This window comes from Ictalurus punctatus, chromosome 7 (genome assembly GCF_001660625.3).
Source record: "Ictalurus punctatus breed USDA103 chromosome 7, Coco_2.0, whole genome shotgun sequence".
NCBI classification, from domain to species: Eukaryota; Metazoa; Chordata; class Actinopteri; order Siluriformes; family Ictaluridae; genus Ictalurus; species Ictalurus punctatus.
Window position 1 is genome coordinate 23,640,100 of NC_030422.2, and position 25,000 is coordinate 23,665,099.

Sequence of the window (25,000 nt, forward strand, 5' to 3'; positions counted from 1 at the left end):
ATCTCCGCTAACATCATAATCTACCATATTATCACTACCAGTGCAGACATTTTCTAATTAATGTTTGTTTGTTTATTTGTAGTTTTTGAGTACCAAAGCCTATTCTAATGAACCAGCACGTTCAGTTTGAATTTTTTTCTTCTTCTTCTTCTGTCCATTATATTTTCTCCATTAATGCCCTAATGAACCTACAGTTTAAAAAAAAAAAAAGGTTTGTGCACAATACACCTCTATTTCATCAGATTTTAAGCAAACATAGTCCAAGAAATCAACAGAACAAGGATAGAAATATAAGGATTCCTTTCCACTTCCATTAGAAAGAGTATTATCTGTAATATATAATTTTTTTATTAAATGTCTAAAATGTTCAATCAAGAGATTTAATGGGGACAATGGCACCGAACATAAAACCATTACTGGGCATATTTAGTTAGCCGTTAGATGAAAACATATATGAAAAGTCACAGCCATACCCTACAGCACATAAATATAATTACCGAGCAACCATAACCAATGATAATAAAAATGACTTTAACTGACAGCGATAGGCTTCTGGTGTGTATCTCAGATCACTGCTCACAATACAATGCTTGCTTTTCTGACATGTCTGAAATTCATTATGACCTCCGGCAGCTCAGATGAACACATTTATTTACCCTCTCACACTGTGCACTTGTTCTCTGCAGGACACGCATGACTTAGTCACAATTGCTGATTTGTCATTGACGAGAAAATTGTGTCTAAATCATGCATGTCCTGCAGAGAACAAGTGCAGGAAATCATACATTTGGGGCAGCGCTAAGGTCTTCCCACAGCTGACACAGATAAAGTGTGTTTGCTGAACTGCCTCTGTTAGCCATCAGTGTTCTGCACTGCCCATGGAATACTGTTACGAGTGCTGATGCTGCCCAGGCTTGTGTTTACGGTTGATCTTCTACGCTGAGATTAATTGCATATCTCAGTTCCATATTGTTTTCATTGATTGTTGATCTATACGGTGTCTCATGTTGCAGCCATTACTGCGTATCTCAGGAACGCTGTCCTCTCCGCCGTTTCCATTCGGAGCTGTGATGCATTGTTTTTTTGTTGATGCACAGACAGGCAGGAAAGGGATGAGTAAGACAATGCTGTTCCTTAATGTACCATCTGGAGCCTGGCCGAAGAGAGAGGGTGAGTGTGAGAGAGGGACTGTATCATTAGAATAGATTTATAGCTGTGTAGAGTATGGCTAAGTAAGTAGATTTCCTCGTCTATCAGATGACTTGGCACATGGTGCAGCATGAAGATGAAACTAATCTAATCTAAACTCTTCCTTCAATTTTATTAGGATAAAACACACACACACACACACACACACACACACACACACACATGTACCACCATCATTCTCTTACTTTCATTCATTCTTTTTCCACCGGTGGGTCTTGGTTTGCAGCTATAACAGGAAATAATACAAAGCCTGTGGAGCAGCTTTACACCTTTTAGTTTAAACCACTGGAGAGAGTCTAGTAGAGAATTATTCCCAATAATTTAAGCCTTAGTATTCATAATGTACCTCATTATTCCCAATAACATAAGACTTAGTGTTCAATATCTTTTTGTTTGCTTCTGTATTTGTCTTTACTCTCTCCACCCATCATTCTTCTGCTTCTTATTGGCACAATCCACACGGGCTTGCAGCGTAACCTTACAGTTATAACTAATCCATCATTGCACCATCGACACTTATGCACTATTGAGTATTCAAAACTGTATAATGCAGCCGTTAGCATGTTTGCGTTGGACCTCCGAGGTTCAAATCCCGCCTCTGCCCTGTGTGTACCGAGCTTGTATGTTGTCCTCGTGCTTCGGGGGTTTCCTCTAGGCACTCTGGTTTCCTCCCCCAGTCCAAAGACATGTGCTGTAGGCATTTCCAAATGGTCAGTAGTATGTGAATGTGCGTTCAATTGTGTCCTGCCATGGGTTGGCTCCCTGTCCAGGGTGTCCCCCTGCTCGTGCCCCAACTTCCCTGGGATAGGCTCCAGGCTTCACCGCAATCTTGTGTAGGATAAGCTGTACAGAATATGGATGGATGGATGGATGTGGTGTGAGGTGGAAATAGTCTTCTCACAATCCCGATAAAAATGGTAGATGTGCCAATCACATATGAATATGAAAATGAATATTGAATAGTGTATTGAACGGTCTGATATTAACTGATACCTGCCTTGCTCCCTTCCCCCTTCTCAAATTTCTGATGTTTTGACTGGTGCTCTTGTTGTGACTCAATTTTCCCTCTTGAACTTTCTCTTACTCACTTTCTGTCAACGTAAATGGGGAACGTTTTCGATTATTATGGTGAGATAAAATCTGTCAATGTGTTCGACATAGCTAACAGTAAATAAGTATATAGTTAACATCAGATAACTATACATTTAACTGTACCTAAATTGTACATTTATTGTTGGCATTCCTAGTAAATGTATAGAGCGCTCAGTTGTTTTTTTTTTAACCAGCAAATGATCAAAACCGGCTTTTTTTTCAACAGCGAAAAAAGGAAAAAGCAGAAAACTATGACAGAATTTCTCAAAATACAAAACTAGGAAGTACAGTAAAAGTCAGATTATTGCTGAACAAATGAAATTTGAATGAACAAACGAGTATGATATTTAATATGATGGGTGAGAAGGTGAGAATTTTCTATAACAGCATGACTCTTCAAGAGAAAGTGAAGAAACAGCTGTTTAATATACTGCTGTAATTAGCAGCATAAAGGAACAACACAAAATAACTAGTATTGTGACTGTTCCACAACATTAAATCTAACCACAAACAGATAGTATAAAAAGTACACCGTTTCTATCAGATGATGCCAGATCGTAACAGGTGGTAACAGAATGCACCCTCTCGTTGTTGATTATTTTCCTATAACAGCATGTCCTGAAGTGTTTTAATCCTTATATCTATAGAGGTAGTAAGAATTGCAGCGTAGTACACAAAATGTGCATCATATATAAATGTATGATAAAATAAATATGAATGAGCTTGATGAGAGTGTTTGTGTAATTGGACAGTTCTGTATCGTGTCCTATTTCTCATGATTATCAGGTTTCACTGCTTGTGGTTAACATCCATGTTGTGTTGTGTTACAGGCCTGATGACAGGACCTTACAGTATGTAAACACAGAACGGTTGCTGAGAGTCGATGTTTGGGGGGATGTGGTTTGAACAATGCAAGGGTTGTAATTAATTTCTGTGTGTGTGTGTGTGTGTGTGTGTGTGTGTGTGTAATGGTGTCCCAGGTGTAGTAATCTGCTGAGTACACCAAGGTAGGTCTTTTTTTAGAATAGATAAGCCTTTGTTCCTAAATAATAGAGGTGTGGAATAACACTGTACACGGAGAGAAAAGAGAGCTGGATGAGAGAGCAAGAGAGAGTGTGAGAGAGACCAGGAGATTAATATGGAAGAGTATGAAGAGGTAGTGTTCCATTTCATTGACTCGTCGGACATATGGTATAAAGTGGATTTGTGTATGCAGGTATTATTTAGGTCAGTGATTGGAGATTATGGTGTGTTGTGTGTTGTTTGAGAAAAATCTACATCTGGTGTATTTATATCTTCGTATGATTTTCATTGAAACAATGAACGACGCAGCACTGTTAATTTGATCAGTATGGCAGTCTTATTAAAATAGACTTAGTTAATCAGCAAGTCAAGTGAGATGTGATAGTTTGTTGATAATGACAAGTAAGGACACAAGATGAGGAACTTGAACTCGAGTTAGCCCAAAGTATAATGCTTGATGAAATACTCTTGACTTGACTTAGATTTGAATTGAATTGCTTAGGAACTTTCTTTCATTATTTTCGTCAGTGGTGCTTTGATCAGATGGGGGTAGTTTTACATGCCACGTTCCTGTCATGAATTGGAAGGGTTTATTTAATCCCAAATTTTTCCCAGACATGAAAATATCCAAATGAAGTGTCATTAGTAACCCCCTGAAATAATCAATAATAATAATAATTATTATTATTTTTTGGAAAAGTGTGTGAAAAATGGTGTTTTATGGTCGATCACAATCGTGAGATAATGTTTATACTGAATTAACGTATTTCTGCAGTCATCAAAATTCTTATATATCTCAGCCCCAGTTACTAACACATTTTAAACTCTAGGGTTACTGTTATACATAAAAACCTTTATACAACACTAGGAATATTGAGATAAAAGACAAAAAAACATACAACCATCAACATAATTCAAAATTGTTACTTTATTGTAACAAATATCATAACGTTGTTCATATTAGTGTAACCAGTATATTAAAACATCAATATTGTAACTTATTTGTAACATTTGAACGGTTCATTCAGTGCAGTATTCAGTGTAACTTTGTCATTGCGACATTTTAGTGCAACCTTCACTAACAGCTGCAGTTGGATTGTTCATTCATATTGAATAGAAAACATAAAACATTCAACACATACAGGCCGATGAAATAAAATTATACATCATAGGTGTAGGTCTATGAACCAAGTGCACAATGAGTACATCACTATTTTGATCTACAATCAGACAGACATACTGCCATACAGTATGTCTTGAATCAGTTGACCTTTTCCAAAAAAAAAAAAAAGCATATCACTGATTGTCTTTCTCGCTTTTTTTTGCTGACTTCTCTTCTTCTTATTAGTGTCTGTTGTACTGCTTCTCATCACCCTTTATTGACTTTTCTTTTATCTTTCTTTCATTGGTTTTTCAGCCCTTTTTCATTCACTCTTCATCTCATTTTCTACTGCCCATGGTATATTTTGAGGCACTCGACATGCAGTGGTACTTTGCATGTCTCACATGCATAGGTAGTGCTTTTGACACAATGACATCTGTGGAAACGCTGCATTGTGTTGATTGGCCAGTGAGAAGATTTGTCATATCTTGCCTGATCTTGAACGGTAGCAGCTTGTAAAGATCTCCTTTCATGGGTAAGTGGTTTTGTGACAAACTTTTGCATAAGAGATTGTGCCACTATTTGTGAGAATGTGAGCAGGTCAGTGGTCTCTCCCATTATGTCTCTGTAAAATAAATGGCTGTTTACGAGTGCACTGTTGAGAGATCATGCAAAGATGGGCCACCATAACTTCTTAGACCCGATTGACATATTGTATTCCGAAACCTGTAGGTTGTGCAGGTCAATACCACCCATGTGTTCATTGTATCGGTTAATACATTTGTGGGTTGTGGGATGATGTCAAAGGCATGTCGCTGTTTGTTCCATCGCTTGACCCAGATATTACTGTTTTTCTTCTCCATTTTTGTTGCCATTGTGACAGTGTTATTGTCCTTCCAACGAACCAGCAACTTTTCTCCTTGGGTCAGAACCTCAGAGGCTCCTCTTCTGTGGCTTGAATGAGACATCAAACAGACAATTTTGCCTATAACTCCTATATCGTCTTTTTGTCATTTCATCAAGAAGTGAAAGTGAAGTGAAGAGATTGTCATGAAAGAACTTGCAACCTTGAGCTTGCTCTGCAAGACCAAGAACGACACTGGGTCCCTGTCCCAACCCAGTCTCAGGGAGGAAAGTGTGGGATCCACCATATGGCTACCATGTGATACATGTAACCACTGGATGAGGCACGGCTCCAGAACTTGTAACCAAAACGGATTGGTTTACCTTTTATAAATTGCTTACATCCATGTCAGCCATAGTATGGGATCATGCTCTCATCCACTGACAGCCATTCCTGAAATGGCATGACTTTGTATGACTGATTGAGCTCTGAGAAGATGGGCCTAACTTTAAAAAATGGGTCGCCAGTAATCTTTGTGTTGTCACCCACATAAAGTGAAGCCATTGTTTCATCAAAGCGATTTCTCCGCATTGCATCTGAACTGCTTTCATTATGTACATCACTGACAAGTGACCAGTACATGTGTCTTCTTGGAAAAGAGCCATGTCCAGATGTGATAAGTATCCCATAGAATGTAAGGAGCTCATCCATTCTCAGATACACTTGCTTGTCCTTGGTCTGGGTGGAGTAAAGGTTGGACATTCACTGGTGGTTTCTCTTAGAGTGTGTGGATAGGAAAAGCATCCATTGGGGTTGGGCGGCTTTGTTTTAAAAATTCTGCAGAGTCACAGTGGTGGCAGGCCTGTCAGACTGCTTTAATTATCTTTATTTTTCACCACTTGTAGTATTGCCCTTGTCTCGTCAGACTGGACCTTCTAGCAGGTAGAGGCTCTTGGTTCTTTGTTGCCAACAGAGGAAGCATGTGGGGCAAGGGTAGTGGTGAGGGGGAGGTCTTCATCACTGATATGGTTGTTCCTGTCCTGATCTGATGTGCATTCAACAGCCTGTCTAGCAAATAGCCTGTCTCCCCCTTATAATCCATATCTGACCCATCACTATCAAAATCACTGAGGACAGCATTTCACTGAGGAGAGCTTTCTCATTTTGAGGGATGACTGCAATGTTGCATGCCTTGTCTGGGGGGTCATCTTGAACCAACAAATCCAGAACTTCACTCGTATTAAAACTAAAAGAAAGAACAGAGTAGAAAGTTAGGTAGAACAAGATCTATCTATGTGTGTAAGTATGTGTACACCTAAATGCACTGTATTATCCCAGCAGTCACTATTAGCAATTATAGCAATTATTGGCACACTTAGCAATGTGTAGAGACACAATTTTAAGGCTAGAAGATTCTCTTAGAATGATTCGACTTCACATAAATTTGAATGTCTATATTTGAGTCCTAACCCAACCTACAGTTGTATTTAAAAACACCTTGTGATATCTTCTAGTACTCAACCTATAGCTGAATCATTATTAGTATTTTCTTTTAAGTATATCAGTTATCAGAGTAATTAATTAATTATGAATCAGATTGCTCTGTCACTGAGCTATTTCTTGACCAGGGCTTCAATAAATATTTAATTCATGTCTCCTTTTACATCCGAATAATGTTTTGTGGTGTAACTGATTATTATTGCATTATAAGTAATGCAATAGGCTGGATGCAATCCTGCACTCTGTGCCTTGACCTTTATAGCAACATATTTTCTGGCTTTTTTCTGCACATAAGTAATCTTTCTGCACTATTAAGCAACAATGGCTATACAAATGTGCTGAATACACTGCCGATTTTAATAAAAATGTCACCACTAATAGTTTACTAGAGATTTAATAAGGATTTTATCACTTGGCCTGATCTCATTACCCTACACTGGAATTTAAGGTGCTGCTTCTTCAATGTAGTCTCCTGGTTTCTGTGTGTCCATTCATATGCCTACCATAGTTTTTTTTATTTTTCTTTTGATGCTCTAGTGTCATGAGGATAGATGAAAATGGTACTTGGTACACTAAGGCACTCTGTAAAACATTTCCCTTTTCTCATTTCTTGCTCGAAAATTCCGTTTGCGCTACATGTATTAACAAGCTTTCTTTACATAGCAACTGTTTAATGTTGTTAACAACTGTGTTTTTGGCAACACATTGTTGAAAAGATTGGATCTTGATCTGGGTTTCAGTCTTGTGCTCAGGTTACTGTCTGTGCTTTTTTTAGGGGGCCAAGCACTGAAGGTGGCGTAGGCACTTTATTGTTATTCTACCATTCTTCTTTCTTCTTCTTCTGGCTAGGGTGTCTACGGAAAGTTGTCAAATCTGGCACACTGATTGGGGAGGGTCTAAGGAGCATTCTGACCAAATTTGGGCCAAGTGCTGCCAACACTGTAGTGCTACCATGGGGTCAAATTTGGGACTAATTTGGAAGCACGTTTATAGTTATAACTTTTGAACCATTTGTCCAAAGTTAAAAGCGTCTGTGAATGTGCGGCTCATCAAGTCTGGGTGCTTGGCCCCTGAAAATGCTGCTTGCAACTTTAATTATTATTATTATTATTATTATTATTATTATTGTTATTATTATTAATGTTTTTAATGTTGGGTAGTTTCCCTCCCACCTCCCAATGGTACAATGGAGGAATGGCTGCACTGAATATTCAAATAAATCAATTATAAAGATAAATGACAGGTTAAATATAGAGATGGCTCCGATCCAATACTCAGGACTGGTATCGGGTTGTTACAAGCAAAAAATGGTGGATAGGATATCATAAATAAACGACAGAATGTGAGCTGATCTTGCAACTAATGGAAAAGATTGGAATCAGATTTGGAAAAGATTTTTTTTTAGAGTTGTAAATGTTCACATATAAAGAGACTTGATTGTACTTTTTCTTAGGGTTGAATTTTTAAAATTATGCATATACTTTTTACTTTATTACATTTACTACATTTGCAATGTAAGTGTGAATGTAGTGTTTTTAGCTATGTATTTTCCCATGCATTTCAGTACTCCAGTTAAAAAATTAATTACCCATTTTAAACCGAATGGGTATTGAAATTGGCTGATACTCAAGATTTCACTAGCTACACTCTCAAAAATAAAGGTAGTGAATTGAACCTTTCCTTGTTCCTGGTGTTGTATCACAAAAAGGTACATATTTTGTATCTTTAAATGTGTATCTTTTACCTGAACATAGTATGCCTTTAAAATAATATGAGACACATATTTGGACCTTAAATACCATTGATGTACCCTTAAAATACACCACATGCACCGTACTATATTAAAGGTATAAAGATGTACCCTTGATTGTATCAGCCCAGTAACAAGGAAAAGTACAGTTTGAAATCTTTTGTCATTTCACATGTTATGAAATGTGATTTTATTGTATTTTGTAAAGAATCATGGCAAAAATGTAGGAACTTAGGAACTAGTTCGAGGATGTCTGTCCAAAAAAAAAAATCTGTTAAGCAGCATTACTAGAGCACCGAGATGGTCTGTATACGCACAAAGGGCGAGTTTTCAATTGTGTGTTTATATGCAGACTTTGAAAAGGAAGTAAGCAGTGCTCTTTTCTTCAGCTGTTTTCTCTAATCTGAAATTGAAACGAAATTCTCTATAAGGTGACTGAAGTGTTATTCAAGGCCAGGCCTTTAGAACTAAAGTTCTCATATCCGGTGCGGCGTGTGTTTCCCGGAACGCAGATCATCACGAATTGTTGACAAGGTTCCGATCTCATTCTTTAGAAGAGGCGCAGTCGATTTGCCATGTTTATCATGGAGCTGAGCCGCAGCTGAGATCTTGGGTTTTACGCCCCAGTTTCGGAGGAGAGCTCTGCGGAAAACAAGGGAAAGAGAGCACCCGGAGCCATGGTCGCTGCTTTTTATAGACTCCTTTTGAGCATTTTGAGAGCTTTGAGAAATAGGGAGCACACACACACACACACACACACACACACACACACACACACACACACACACACACACACAGACACACAGACCACAAGCACACAGTATGCAGGTGCAGCCAAGAGAGGGGTGGGATTTTGTGTCACCTTGAGATGAAAGCACAGATCAATCCCCCAACACACGCAGACGTGTGTGTATGTGTGTGTGTGTGTTTGAATTGTGGCGGAAGCAGAACACAGACTATACAGAGATGACAAGAGTGATATAGTGACAAAAAGATAGAAGAGAGAAAGAGAGCAGGAGGGAGTGTTAACCCCAGAGATGTGCAGAGATAAGGGTTTTGTTTCCCTCAGTATCAATTGTGTGTGTGTGTGTGTGTGTGTGTGTGTGTGTGTGGCCTCACTTCACATTGACTTACCGCATCCCTGCTACCTTGTCTTAAATTACACTTTTTTTTGTCTGTAGCGCAATCTGAGCTGGTTTCATTTTTGCATGTTTATCTCACCTCATTATTGTAATCTACTGTATGAAGTTGAGGAAAAGTACAACAAACGCTCGTCTTTTAATACAGTCGTTTTATATGACTGTACATTTTTTTGTGACTTCTTAAATATATATCAATCCCCACACTAGATTATTACAATTACAAATCCCACTGAAGGTTAGGAGAAGGTCACAGGTTGTTTATTACTCAGTGTGCTCACTTCAAGCCTAGTGCCCTCCTACCCAGTACAGCAGACTGGGATTACTACCTCCTCGAAGACACTTGCTTAAAAAAACACACACTGTGTGAAACTGATATTGCATTATATTTGTTAGCCCATGGGTAGGCTGTCGCAATGGGCATTTCTCCATCACTGGATCAGAGGGAAACTCGGAACACTTCACGTTTTTTTGCTTTTTAATGCTGGGGTTTTTATCCTGTTCTCTCGCAATTTCATCATTTATATCACATTCAGAAAGGGGGTTCTTATGAACTGATATGATTTTGATCTTTTTAAATGATTCATATTTTACATAGATTCCTTGACCATTTGTACTTCATCAGTGAAGCCTAACACAATAAAAGTCTTCTTCTACAGTATGCATTTCGTTTTTATTTTATTCTACATGGCATGTACTTTATGTCGTGACTAACAGAGTTATCATTTATCATTATTCTTGATACAGCTCAGACTCAAATCTAGTCAGGTTTATAGGACAATTGAGCCTACATTTGTTTTTCATTTCATAGATGATCATAGTAGGGGGCACGGTCACTTAGTGGTGTAGCATGTTTGCCTCGCACTTCCGGAGTTGGTGGTGCGAATCCCGACTCCTCCCTGTGTGCGTGGAGTTTGCATGTTCTGCCCAGGGTTTCCTTCGGGTAGCCTGGTTTCCTCCCCCAGTCCCAAGACATACATTGTAGGCTGATTGGCATTTTTCAGAATTGTCTGTAGTGTGTGAATGGGTGTGTTATTGTTCCCTGTGATGGCTGCCTTGTGCCACGAATCCCCTGCTACAGGCCCTATACTCCCCCACCACCGTGTGTAGGATAAGCAGTATGGATAAATGGATGGATGGAAGGAAATGCTTATAATATAGTGTGTAAGCGTGTGGCGTCCCGGTTTCTGTGGTCACCAGGAAATGTAGTTCTGAGATTTCTGACGATTATGGGAATGAGCTGTGTTTACCATTGTTATCCTTTTAATGGTTCTTGTGTTGCTGCAGTATTAATCCTGCTGTGTGTGTGTGTGTGTGTGTGTGTGTGTGTGTGTGTGTGTGTGGCTCTGGAGACAGTAGAAAACTCCACTCCTGATCCATGGTTCGATGTGACCCAATGCAGTTTAAATAAATATTGAATTAAAACAATTGTTTATATGACTAATTCATGTTGAAAGAGGCCACGCCTCCTTTATTGACACTGACAGGCATGGACACCGGCCTGCTTTACTGGGACTGATAGACACAGAGAAGTTATACCAGAATCTGGGATTGAAGTATTGCTAATGCATGTAAGTGTGTGCATGCATGTGTACGTGTGCGTGTGTGTGTGTGTGTGTGTGTGTTGCCGCAATACGGCAGTTGCGCAATAATGCGGGCTGAGGGGGCGGCCAACGAGAACATTACACACATAGGAGCCACTCATACTGACCCGAGCAATCTGTGGGGGAGAGAACACACACACACACACACACACACACACACACACACACACACAGTTTGACAGTGTGGTTTCGGGCTGCATTTATTTTTACACATTTTCTGGAAACATGCTCATAGTGAAAATGCCTTTTTCCTCTTTCAGCAGAGTTCATGTGAAATACTGACCTCATCTGTCAGAGTCCACCTTCACTGATCTCCTACCCCGATCTCCTTCCCCAGTCTCCTACCCCCATCTCCTACCCTGATCTCCTTCCCCAATCTCCTTCCCCAGTCTCCTACCCCCATCTCCTACCTCGATCTCCTTCCCCAGTCTCCTACCCCCATCTCCTACCCCCATCTCCTTCCCCAGTCTCCTACCCCCATCTCCTACCTCCATCTCCTTCCCCAGTCTCCTACCCCCATCTCCTACCCCCATCTCCTTCCCCATCTCCTACCCCCATCTCCTACCCTGATCTCCTACCCCGATCTCCTTCCCAGTCTCCTACCCCCATCTCCTACCCCCATCTCCTTCCCCAGTCTCCTACCCCCATCTCCTTCCCCGATCTCCTACCCCCATCTCCTACCCCGATCTCCTACCCCGATCTCCTTCCCAGTCTCCTACCCCCATCTCCTACCCTCATCTCCTTCCCCAGTCTCCTACCCCCATCTCCTACCCCCATCTCCTTCCCCAGTCTCCTACCCCCATCTCCTTCCCCAGTCTCCTACCCCCATCTCCTGTCCCGATCTCCTACCTCAGTCTCCTACCCTGATCTCCTTCCCCAGTCTCCTACCCCCGTCTCCTACCCCCGTCTCCTTCCCCAGTCTCCTAAACCCATCTCCTACCCCCATCTCCTACCCCGATCTCCTTCCCCAGTTTCCTACCCCCATCTCCTACCCTGATCTCCTGCCCCGATCTCCTACCCCAGTCTCCTACCCCCGTCTCCTACCCCGGTCTCCTTCCCCAGTCTCCTACCCCCGGTCTCCTTCCCCAGTCTCCTACCCCCATCTCCTACCCCGATCTCCTGCCCCGATCTCCTACCCCAGTCTCCTACCCCCGTCTCCTACCCCGATCTCCTACCCCGATCTCCTTCCCCAGTCTCCTACCCTGATCTCCTACCCTGATCTCTTGCCCCGATCTCCTGCCCCGGTCTCCTGCTTTGCTCTCTTGCCTCAACCTCCTACACTGACCTCCTGCCCTCATCTCTTACCCATTCTCCTACTCTGACATCCTGCCCTGATCTCCTGTCCCTATCTCCTTCCTCAATACCTTGCCCCATTCTCCTGCTTCGAAGCCTGCTGTGATTTCTTCCATCACCCGCCATTTCATCATTACCACATTTTTCCTATGTGTAATTTCACCAGATACAGTACATTCTCAATGCTGGAAAGTATGTAGTTTTCTACAGTGATATAGTTTGGATATATTTATTTATTCTTAAAAAAACAATACCTCATTGTTTCATTTATAATTCAGTTTACTTCATATTACAGCGCATTTTATTAGTTTTAAAAAAAAAAAAAAAAAGATGTTGTCATTTTCTACCTTTAAGTTTTCAGTTTTGTAATTGAATAATTTAGAGATAAGCTCATGCACGGCTGTTGTACAGGGGACACATTTCCGTTGGTGGGGGATTTTTCCCTTGATTTCATCACTGTAGCATGTTATTATTAGAAACTTGACACATGCTTTTGTTGTGTAAGCGTTAAATTCAGAATATTCCCACACACTCATCGTTTCCCTCCAGCCACCATTTTCAAAACGAAACTGTTTTTCAAAACTGTCTAGAAACTCGGTATAGCATGGAAAAATTCATTTCATCGAAAATTCATTTCAGTATATAAAGACGTTGTTATTTTTTCATTTTCTTCTTTAGTTTTTGTTTGGTATAATATGCCTGACTGGAAGACCATTTGTACAAGACTTTCTCGTATTCGTCGAGGAAAAGAGTGAGGCTTCTCATTCGTCACAACTTGCAGCTGTCTCCACAATTGAAATTTGACTGGCAAATAGATCTGCTTTACATGTTGAGATACAAACAACAAGCAAAAGCAGCTTATCATTTATCATTACTACACCACGCATGCAGAGACGAGTTATATTTGGAAACTTGTCCTTTTTTTAGTCACACGCCAGTGACCGCAGATATTCAAATGCCTCAGCCATAATTTGAATATTACTGGGATTGATGATGCGTGTGCTGAGCTGTGTGGGTGTGTGTGAGGTAATGATAGCATGAGAAAGAAAGAATTGAGGAGAAATGAACAGAAGGGGAGGAAGAAGGGAAAAGCAGAACATTAGGTGGAGGAATAGTGAGTAATGAAGGTTCTTGAAAGGAAACACGGTGCATTTTAGAATTGTACGCACGTCTTGTGTCTGAAATAACATATAAGATATGTACACACACACGCACACCGTATTTGATAGGTCATGTGCTTGCCCAGGCTCCTCGCATGGCCTGTTCAGCATTGAGCCGGGAAAGCAGAGACGTTCCTCTGAGCCTCTAGATTGCTATTGAAAGCAATCCTCATTTCATTTGATTTAATTTCTTTCTTTCTTTCTCCCTTCGCTTCTTCTCTGTGCTGCTTAACATGCGTGTCAGTGGAGCAAGGCTGAACAGGAGCATGCGAACTGGAGCGTAGAGAGAACAGGCTCGGTAGCCTGCAATGGAGGAAAAGAAGCAGAGAGAAAATCAGACAAGTGAGAGAATAATAAAAACAAACAAACCTGAGCAAATGAAAACAAATCTCAACCGAGATTTAAGAGACACAAACAGTGGTTTTAGACTTCATGCTATAACCATAATGAACGTTCCTTTACTTTCACACTATACGGTGTTACCCAGATGATGATGGGTTCCCCATCTCGTTTCTCTCAAGGTTTTGTCCTCTTAACATCTTAGGGAGTTTTTCCTCACCACCGTCGCCACCGGCTCGCTCCATAGGGATAAATTCACACACTTAAAATCTGTATCCTATGTTATGTTTCTGTAAAGCTGTTTTGAGACAATGTCCGTTGTTAAAAGCGCTATACAAATAAAGCTGAATTGATTTGGTGGCTCAACGGTTAAGACTCTGGTTTACTGATCAGAAGCTTGGGGGTTCAAGCACTGCCAAACTGCCACTTAACCCTCTCTGCTCTCTCTTTTATAAGAAGTCTGTTTTGTTGAACTAGTCCACTGTTCACTAAAGGAGACTTGAGTGCAAAATTGTATGTGGTAATTGCAGTCCTAAGGCCATCGCAGCAACCGTAGTCCCAGCAACCACAGCGAGAATGTCCATGTGGAATAGAGGTCCAAAACCATTTCCATGGTACTTCAAGCGGTACCATCCTAAGCAATCATCCAGTTGATGAGAGCTCCATCCAGAGGTAGGGCATCAGGATGGGTCAGGCAGATCCGGAGAGTAGAAAGGGTCAGGATCACTGGCATCTCCATAATATCATGTGTGGCTTGACAGAAGGAGAGAGGGAGAGATTAGTTGGTATGCTTACTATCCCGTGATGGATAAGACTGTGTACTTTGCGTAAGAAAAAGTCTATTCATGGTAAGCTTGAGATAGCAAATATGTTTTCAGCCTAGACTTTAACACTGAGACTGTGTCTGAGTCCCGAACACTAATTGAGGAGCAACGTGGCCTCGTTACAAATAGATCACTCCCGCTATAATAAACGACGTACGTTACACTGCAAGCATGCAAATACAGCATATAATGACAATAAACTTGAATTAAACTAAACCTTTTAAGCAATTCACACCAGTTTGCCCAACCCCTTGCAGACCGTGTAGCATTTTGGATATAAACATAAGTTTGTGCTTCCCTGCTACACAAGTGACGCTTTATAAAGTTTACAGGTTACAATCTTCTTCCTGGTGTTTAATATAAAATGTCCCCCTGCCTAAAAGGACTTGGAGGCCTCACACTTTTTTCCTCAGTCATTTGACGACTAGGCCTCCGATTGATGGTGACTCAGGTCATGTTGGGTATAAAAGATATCGGTGACATAAACGGTAAACTGAAGAAATACATTTTCGTTGGCTCTGGGTTAATGCGAGCGGCATCGTATTATGTGCGTATGAGGTCATGCTCCATCGACTGGGAAGCGGCGTATACTTCCGGTTAGCCTTGCTGTGATAGACGGTGTTACCGGTGTTACACGGTGTTCGGGCCACAAACCGATTACATCACTGCGTACCCCACCGCGGCACCGCCCCACAGTCATTTTGTCTTTTTATAGTAATAAAAATCATTTAGTTCAGTTAGAGAATGGACGCTACGATTAAAAACTGACCGCGTCTGCTCAATACAGCATGAGCCGAACGAGTCAGTGTCGCAACACAGACCGGCAGGAGTCAGATTTCATTTAGAGAGTGAAGCAAGCTGACTGACAAGACCATGGTGGAAGATTTGGTTTCAAAAGTTCTATGTTTAATATAAGCGAGTTTGTCATTGTACTGTTTTGTTGTTGTTGTGTTTTTCATTAAGAATAATAATGAACCCACCATTCAAGCGACTGCTGCCCGCAAATTGTCGCTAATGTGAAAGCGAAAGTGAAATGCGCACGGCCATATGGGCATTCACAAGCGAGGGGGGGATTTTTCATCTGGTGAGATGGACGGTGAGAGACAGAGAACGTCCGAGAGAGTGGGAGGAGGTCCTGTTTGAGTGTGCATCTGAGTGTATAAGGTTGTGTGTGAGTGTTTTAGAGAGGTGTGTGTTTGTGGAACTGATTTATATGGATGATGGGAGCGAGAGCCTCTCACACCTCCACTAAAGCACCTTCTCACTGAGCTGAGAGCTGAAGTAGCATTCCCTTGCTTAGGAGAGATCCTCCACAAGGACACACACGCACACACACAAGGACACACTTATTCGGACAACACCATGTTCTGTGATGACACTCAAATATTTTTTCACTTGCTCATTAATTTGCAGCAGGACCCATATTCCAAACACATGGCAGGTTAAGCTAAGAAAGACGTTAACAAATTGTATCACCGAATGCAAATTGCTTAGTGACGCCTGCTATGGCTGCTTCGTGTTGTCATGTGGAAATGACTCTTTCTTCTTCCCACCAGCCATGAAAGATTACGTGCATCCACTTCCGAACAGTGTTGCTATATTAAAATAAAATATGATATAAGCTGAGGTTAGTTCTCAGTGCATTGCTGCATTATATTGTTCGTTATTACAGAAATTATGGCATTTGATGTCACGAAAGGTGGTCCTTATTTAGTCTCTCGAGAAAATAGAGTTCACTAAGTTGTGCAAAAATAGTAACAGCTATAAAAATGTGCAAATGTCCATTTTGTATAAGAATGATTGTTCGCACTATTTGCTGTAGATGGTGCTGTTACTATTTTTCCAAAGTCCATTAGAACAAAAAATAAAAAAAACTTTAAAAATAAATTGCACAATTTTTTCAAATGCATTATGTAAAAAAATATAGAAATTGTAATCGACAATCGCTCATAATTTTTTTTACAAAAAAAAATATATATATATATATATATATATATATATATATATATATATATATATATATATATATATATCTTCTTTTTTTTTTTTTTTTTTTTTTTTTTTACAATACCAGCCCTAGTATATTGTATTATTAATGAGCTAACTGTGATGATTAGCGCAAATTGGCACCCTTGGTAAATATGAGCAAATATGGCTGTGAAAAATTGCAAACAATTGTTATATATTTGTTAAGTATAGGTGTTCTTTTGTTTTATCGACATCCGAGTTTATATTTTCCATACAGTCTGTAGTTTAATTGCAGTTGCATTTCTCTTCAAGTGCAGTCAAGTCTACAGAGATAGTCAAGACCCAATGCAAATAGAAAAGAGATGACACCTTCAGCTGAATAAATAGCATCTGTCTGAAAGAGCACTGTTATTAAAAGTGTATAGTTAGCGAGTGGGTGGTGTTGGTGACTCACAGCTCCACGGTCTCTGGTTCGATCATGAGCTCTGTGTGGAGTTTCACATGTTCTGCCTGTGTATGCATGGATTTTCTCCAGTTATTCCACTTTCCTCCCCAAAACAGTGTCCTTTGGCCATCTAAATAATCTCTAAGTGAATGTGTGTATAGATTTGTCTTGGACTGGCCAGGGTGTACAGTGGGGGGAAATAAGTATTGAACGAGTCAACATTTTTTTCAGTAAATATATTTCCAGTGAGGTTATTCACATGAAATTTTCACCAGACATCAGTATTAACGAAAGAAATCTGGAAATATAAAGAATTCACAACATTACAGTCCATAAATAATGTTATGTTTAATAAAGTGGAATGACACAGGAAAAAAGTATTGAACACGCTAAGAAAAAGCAGTTTTCCAAGGCAGGGTAAGGCAAGGAACCAGCTGAAATCTGTAAGTAATTATACCCCCTATCTGTGCAAATTAATATCAGCTGGGTTAGTAAATTGATGGTCTATAAAAATGCTTTTCATTACCAAGATGTCACACAAGAAACATCTCATGATGGGTAACAGCAAAGAGTTCTCCCAAGACCTTCGCAACCTTATTGTTGTGAAACATCAATCGGATACAGACGTATTTCAAAACTTCTGAATCCTCCAGTAAGCAACATTGGGACCATTATCCACAAGTGGAACATCACTCCGTCATCAACCGGACACGTAGAGGAGCTCCTCGCAAGATTTCTGGAGTCCTTTACCAGGAGATTCTTGAGTAGAATCTGCTGCCATCCACCAGGATGATGAAGATGAGACGTGGGTGGAGCTTCCAGCAGGACAACGGTCCAAAGCATACAGCAAAGGAAACCCTCAGTTGGTTTCAGAGGAAAAAAAATCAAGGTGTTAAGCCCTGTTCACACCAGGACATTTTTCACAATGTGTTAAACAGTCAGTTTTTCGCTGTTTTTTTGTGTTCACACCCAGGCGTTAAACTCGGGTGACGTACTGAATGAAAGTGTAAATTGACTCCCTGTCAGTAGATGGCACTTATTGAAAAGCAGAAATACCCGGTACACAAGGTGGCGCTGCACAACTTTCCATTTCTGACACCCGCTTCTCACTGAGAAGAAGAATAGAGCCGGCATTTACGTCTTTAAGCCGTTCAGGTATTTGACCAGTGCAACAAATACTTCTTTAAAGCTAAATCTTTAAAGTTCTCATTTTAAACATTATACTCTTTTTAAATAAGTAAATATTTGAATTAATTCAAAGTCACAGCAATAGGATTCACATACTTATGGGAAGACCCAGATTATTATTATATTTTTATCTATTTTTTTTTTTTTTTGGGGGGGGGGGGGGGGGTATAAGGCAACTATAGTTGTGCCCAAATATGTTAATGTTCCTGCAAGCTGCTGAAGTGTTGAATATGAGTAGTCTTTTTTGTGGTCAGTATGATAATACAACGACACAATAATGAGGCACTTAGCTATTTGAATAGGAGGTCAAGAATACTTATATTCATATATATGCCAGGTGCAAAATAAATACAACGGGCTATCAATCAGCGGATTATCATTTGCAGGGAAGAGACAAAGAAACAAACGATTCAGTTTATTGTAGAAAACAACACTGAAAGAATTAAACAGATCACTTAGAATATATGTTTGCATTTCAGTGTCGTCAGAAAATTAGCCACAACATAATAAATACACTTATATAGTATTTATTGGGTAATTTTGAATCTGGTGCTTTCAAAGGACAACTTATGTATGTAGGCAGAAGGCCTTTTAGTGAGCATTTTATTTCGGGTATGTTTAGAAGAACCTGAATACTGCGGCCCATTCATTTCTTCATGCAGGAAGTGTTTTGAAGCTGTCATTACAAACAAGGGCTTCTCCATTAAGTATTAAATCAATTTCAGTTAGCGTGTTCAATACTTTTTTCCTGTGTCATTCCACTTTATTACACATAACTTCATTTATGGACTTAAGATTTTAATGTGTGGATTTCTTTATATATGTGGAGATAATACTGATGTCTGGTGAAAAGTTCACGTGAATAACCTCATTGGAAATATATTTACTGAAAAAAAAATGTTGACGCGTTCAATACTTATTTCCCCCACTGTATTTCCAGCTTGTACTAAACTTTCCAGATGAGGATAAAGTGGTTACTGAAATAAATAAATGAATGAAGCTGTTTAATCTTCTGTTCATGGCCTACGATCATTTCTTTTTCTAATTCACGGTTTTCTCATTTTTTATAGACTTACAGTGCGCACATCTTTCAGTACAAAAATAAATGCATAGATCTAAATACAAAAAGTCGTAATTGTGGGCAAAGATTTACAAAATATATAAACAATATCTTTTATTCACGTAGATTAACAGAGCAGTAGGTTATACTTGTGTTCCAATTGGCACACTATACACTAAGCACTTATACTATGTACTTCTGCACTATGTACTCAACCGTGTAGTGTAAGGTTATTTTTTTCATTCAACCTTGGAGTCTGATAGCCCTTCCCCCTCCGCTATGTAATTAAACCTGCGACAGTTGAGTGCACGAAGTGTCCGACATACCCCTCTTCGATTTTTTCGGTTAATTAAGTGCATCGTCCGGGTATTTAAAATGTACTTTTTCTGTTTGGAATTTTCAGTGTGAACACACTACTATACACGCACGCACTATTTATACTACAAAACAGCATAGGAATAGTGCATAAGTACGCGAATTGGGACGCACCTTATATGTTTTTGAACAATCTGTATTTTAGCATTTAGCATCTAGCCAAGGAATAGGGTTAAGTGGATGGAGAATAGATTATTTCCCTGCAAAAAATGTTTCAAATGTATCTAGTATTTCCTATTATAAGATTACAATAAACCATTATTACAACTATTTCAAGCTGGAAATAGTCACGCTCTATTGGCAGAACATTTATTTGCAAATTTTAAGCATTTCTTTCTAGAAATAAGCAATAGAATAAGAAAAATTAAAGCTAGATCAATTTGACTATGTTCACTTGCTAAGATGACATTTGCAGTGTTTATATTATTTTTATTGGAGCAGTATAGAGCTAATCTAATCAGAAAAGGCCATATAATCACTATAATTATGCACTTGTAGCTCACCATATATTTATGTTTTACACTTAATGCGAGCTAATACGATTATTTTACTTATAGGCTCAACAGGTTTCCTCAGGTGTGTCTGTCTTTAATAAAACACATTTTTAGGAGTGGGTTTTGTATCATCTTGGTTGGTCTTGTTTGGTAGCGCTTATCTATGTATATGAGCTGTTGAGGTTCATGCTAAAGGACCCAGTAGTGGCTCCCTGGCAGTCCTGAGACTTGAAATCACAGCCTTCTGGTCACCTTAACCAGCACACCATGGCCATCGAGTTGCGAATTGGAAAGAGTTAGCTGACCATAGAGCCAGCCTTGATTATTAAAGGGCTGTGTGGGTTGAGGGCAATGAGGGAATCCATCATGCTGTAAAAAGTAGCGTTACGCAGAGCCAGAGAGAGACGAGGGAGGAATTCGATAATCTTTCAAGAGAGACGAGTCTCTAACGGCACGATAATCAGATGCACCTTTATCATTATCATTTTCATCATCATCATCGTTAGGTGAATACTGTTGCCATCTGAGACAGACACACACACACACACACACACACACACACACGTACAGGGTGTATGAGCCATGCCCGAGCTGTATTGAAGCCAGAAAAGATTGAATAGAGAGGGCTTGAGTAATTGAATTGGAGCAGGTTATATGAGCCTCCGTGTCTACAGGTTACACTCAGGAAAATGAAGCCACAATGGGTCTCGCTTCACAGAGTCGATAGCAGGGATGTGATATAACGGGGCCTCTCTCTCTCACACATGCACACACACACACACACACACACACACACACGTTTGTTTATCATAAGGATCCCAGAGCAAAGTTTACTATTTGAATACTTTTCAAATTTCCATAGTATTTGTACAAAATCGAATATAAATGTTGAAGTGCAAGTTTCCTCAACCTTTTGTTAAATCATTGTCTTGTTTAATAGGTCTGATCAAATGGTGTCCATTTACACTTTAAAAACGATCTATCACTTTTCTACTTAAATAAACAAAGTAATGTAAGTAATTAATTCATTTCTAACATTCCCTTACTGGAGTCTACTTTGGATGAATCACATAGTGCATCGTGTAGGTTCTACAATATCCAGCCATCCATTTTCCATACCGCTTATCCAACACAAGGTCGCCTGGAGCCCATCCCAGGGAACTTGGGGCACAAGGCAGGGGACACCCTGGACGGGGTGCCATCCCATCGTATGGGGACAGTTCACACATTCACACATCCATTCACACACTACAGACAATTTACAAATGCCAATCGGCTTACAGCGCGTGTCTTTGGACTGCTGGAGGAACTGGAGTACCCAGTTCTGCAGTATCATGATATACTCTATATAGTGAATAGGAAGTCATTTAGTTTTCACCCTAACTTTGTGTGAAGTCATTTTACAAGGCTCCCAGATAAGAATAAGAAAATGCAAACCAAGCTAAATAACAATGCTCAAAGCAATGACGTGTTCACTTCTTGTCAGTTGTGATAAGAATGCATGGCGTCGTGTTGCAGGTAAATCTCTATTATCTCTGTGGCTGGATTTATTCCTATTTAAATGCAATCTGGATCTACTACATCTTTTAGTAATTAAAGTTCGAATGCAGGCGGCTGTAAAGGAATTTGACAGTTCAAATGTTTCGAAAGTGAAATCTTAATATTTGGTCATTTCACTGATGGTGGAGCGAACAAAAAGTGAGAGAGAGAAGTGATAAAGTATAAACCATATATAAATGCATGAGAAAGAGAGCGGCAGGAATGGAAAAAGAAACCACAATATGGGTGTGTGTGTGTGTGGGGGGGGGGGGGGTGTGGGTGGGTATGTGGGTGTGTGTGTACAGTGTATGAAAGATATAGATAAGTGGATGGGTGTCAGAGCAATAGCAAGTGAGATATTATGGTGTGATATGTGTGAGAGTTTGACAGAGGAAAGAGTCAAGTTTGCCTTTATGTGTGTGTGTGTTTCCAAATGGCCTTGTGATCAGTGGTCCGCCATGTCCTGGGTCTCTGTAATGAGGCAGTGGAAGGGCGAGTGGGTGGCGTGGGTTGTCTCAGGAGCTTCTCGCTGATCACATGGGTCACACATTGTGCATGTGTGTGTGTGTGTGTGTGTGTGTGTGTGTGTGTGTGTGTGTTGGTCATATAAGAACAGTTTTTGATTGAGCTCAGTCTCTTAAAGCTCACTGCAGACTGCACACAGTAAATCATTACAGCTTAGTGGGCTGAGTCCTGACACTTCAGCTCGGGGAGCTTCAGTTTTGTAACGCTGTGTAACATCCACTGTGTTTGATAGCTACACCTACCTTGTATATACATGTTTATAAGTTTACAGCCTGTAGCCTCTCGATCACTATTTATCTCCCCATCTCCCGTGTCAGTCAGTGGAAAGGGAGCGGCACTGAGAACATTATTTGGGAGGTGTACATTCTCAGCATAGCGATGCCACTGACATGCTAATGTGTGTAGAGGTGCTATTAATGTAGTCGCTTAAAACACCTAAAACACAACTCTAACCAACAAGCATTGCTGCTGGGGTGAGAAACCGACGCTGATGAAGTACTGGAGGACGACTAGCAGACAACAGGTCAGAGGGATAATTTGCTATACGGCTACATAATGGATTAATGAAGTAGATGTTTCTAATAAAGTGCAATAGTCGAGCAATGCAGCCGTCACTGTAATTTCATTAAGTAATGCCCACTTAATGATATTTCACACTCATACACACAAATACACACACGCATAGTTATACTGTATCCTCTCATTTCGCTGTGTGTGTGTGGGGCTCATGAGTGGATCTATTAAAGCATTACTAATCTGATATGTACTGTATGTGTATAGGGCAGCAGTATGTGTGTGTGGGTGTGTGCATATATACACTGTCAGACCTAGCAGCTGTTTCTACTAATGGGACATGTCTATTAAGTCTGCAGTGTGTGAGTGTGTGTGTGTGTGTGTGTGTGTGTGTGTGTGTGTGTGTGTTCATGCAAATTCAGAGGGTTCAACATGTACAATTTAACTGTAGCATTTACGATTAGCCTAAACACCCAGAGTGTTGAATTTAGGGCTGCAACTAACGATTATTTTCAAAATCAATTAGTTGGGTGATTATTTTTTTTTCCGATTAATCAGATTGGGGGGGTGGGGGCAAACTTTCAGTGCCATTTTTTCCGTTTATAGTGTATAGTACGTCATTTGAGACACAAGTTTAGTATTTACTCTCTGAAGCGTGTTTTCGGAAGAGAAGTAATGTAATGAGTAAACACACCCCGTGCCGCACACAGACCAACTAATCCATAATGAGATCCGTTCACGACGATTTTCATAATCGATAAATATCCGTTTTATCGATTAGTTGTTGCAGCTCTAGTTGAATTTACTCCCTGCAGTTTTTATATAGTCCAACTGGATTATATAAACACTCTGGTTGTTAATTCATCAATAGGGATTTTACTGCGCTACAATGATTTGGAAGCCATCTGAAAACTTTCCTGCTTTTTCATATAAACATTCCTCAGGCCAAACATGAATAAAAACTGTATGTTCTTTTGTTGTGGTTATGAGTATTTATGATCAACTTTGACCTCTGAATTCACTAACCTCTGAGCTGTGAGCTATCAGAAACCATGCTGTGGTCACTTTGGTTGGTTAAAAAAATAAAAGAAGAATAACAGTCACACCAGACTCACTGTTTTCTTATTGGTGCACATCTAAAAAAAAAAAAAAAAAAATTTTTTTTGCTGTATTGCCACAAATACATGTGAGGGTTTTTGTGGTAAAATTCAGTGTTTATTTTCTCTCTTTACCTGCTAGGATTGTTCTTGTTAACACTGTTGGCACCTCTTCAGAGCCAACAATAAATTTCACAGACCAGTCCGATTGCTCAGGGTGTCTGATATTTCCTGAAATCTACTACTGCTTTCACACCTTCAGCTCTTTAGTACAGTTTTGTCAGGTTTTCATATATTAGAATCACTTTAATCAGTATATAAATTATTCAGATGGTAGAATTATGCAGTTTGACTGAACTTCTGAAAGAAAGTTCTGAACAGGCCACTCCCATAAGCAAGAGCAACTGTAGATGTCGCTACACGCCCATAAGAAGCAAATGGGAAGTGACACCAGTGACTTGCTTATGTGAGCGAGGATTCTCTTCCCTGTCTGAATATTACTCTGACTGTGCACTGTTATCTCCACTTCTCCTCTACTCCTGCTGTTCTGACCCCATCATTGACTACACACCTGTCAACACAGTCATGTGATTTATAATTCAGCTCACTGTCACTATCAGCTGCTGCTGTTCTGACATGCTGCTGTTATTGTACACTGAAACAGTGCAGCTCATGCTATTAATAACTCAGACTATTATGAAAGACGCTTTCTAGTAACTAACTTACTAACCACTAACTAACTTGCTCTCATGGATAAACAGTTGTAAACACAACACAGGTTCATCAAAAAATATATATATCTTCGTTAAATATAGGTGTGCAACAATTATTGGCACCCTTTACGTCAATATTTTGTGCTACCTGCCTTTGACTAGATAACAGCTCTGAGTCTTCTCCTATAATGCCTGATGAGGTTG

At 39.9% G+C, this 25,000-nt stretch overlaps 1 protein-coding gene and 1 long non-coding RNA gene across 5 annotated transcripts in view; one reads left to right on the forward strand and one right to left on the reverse strand.

Moving 5' to 3' along the window:
- The window catches only part of LOC128633008 (uncharacterized), a 9,271-nt gene extending 4,665 nt beyond the window's left edge, over positions 1 to 4,606 (reverse strand). The window contains exon 1 of the long non-coding RNA XR_008396697.1: positions 1 to 4,606. This exon is cut by the window's left edge and continues 2,198 nt beyond it. This is a non-coding gene — a long non-coding RNA (uncharacterized LOC128633008).
- Positions 1 to 25,000, forward strand: part of si:dkey-172j4.3 (diacylglycerol kinase eta) — a 95,679-nt gene that overhangs the window by 24,538 nt on the left and 46,141 nt on the right. Inside the window, exon 1 of one of the 4 annotated variants that reach the window (XM_053681469.1) lies at positions 22,843 to 22,996. The exons of the other annotated variants lie outside the window; for them this stretch is intronic. Coding sequence (XP_053537444.1) covers positions 22,964 to 22,996 — 33 coding nt within the window. The 5' untranslated portion in view covers positions 22,843 to 22,963. Of the gene's footprint in view, positions 1 to 22,842; positions 22,997 to 25,000 lie in introns of those variants that run through there. 4 annotated transcript variants of the gene reach the window in all.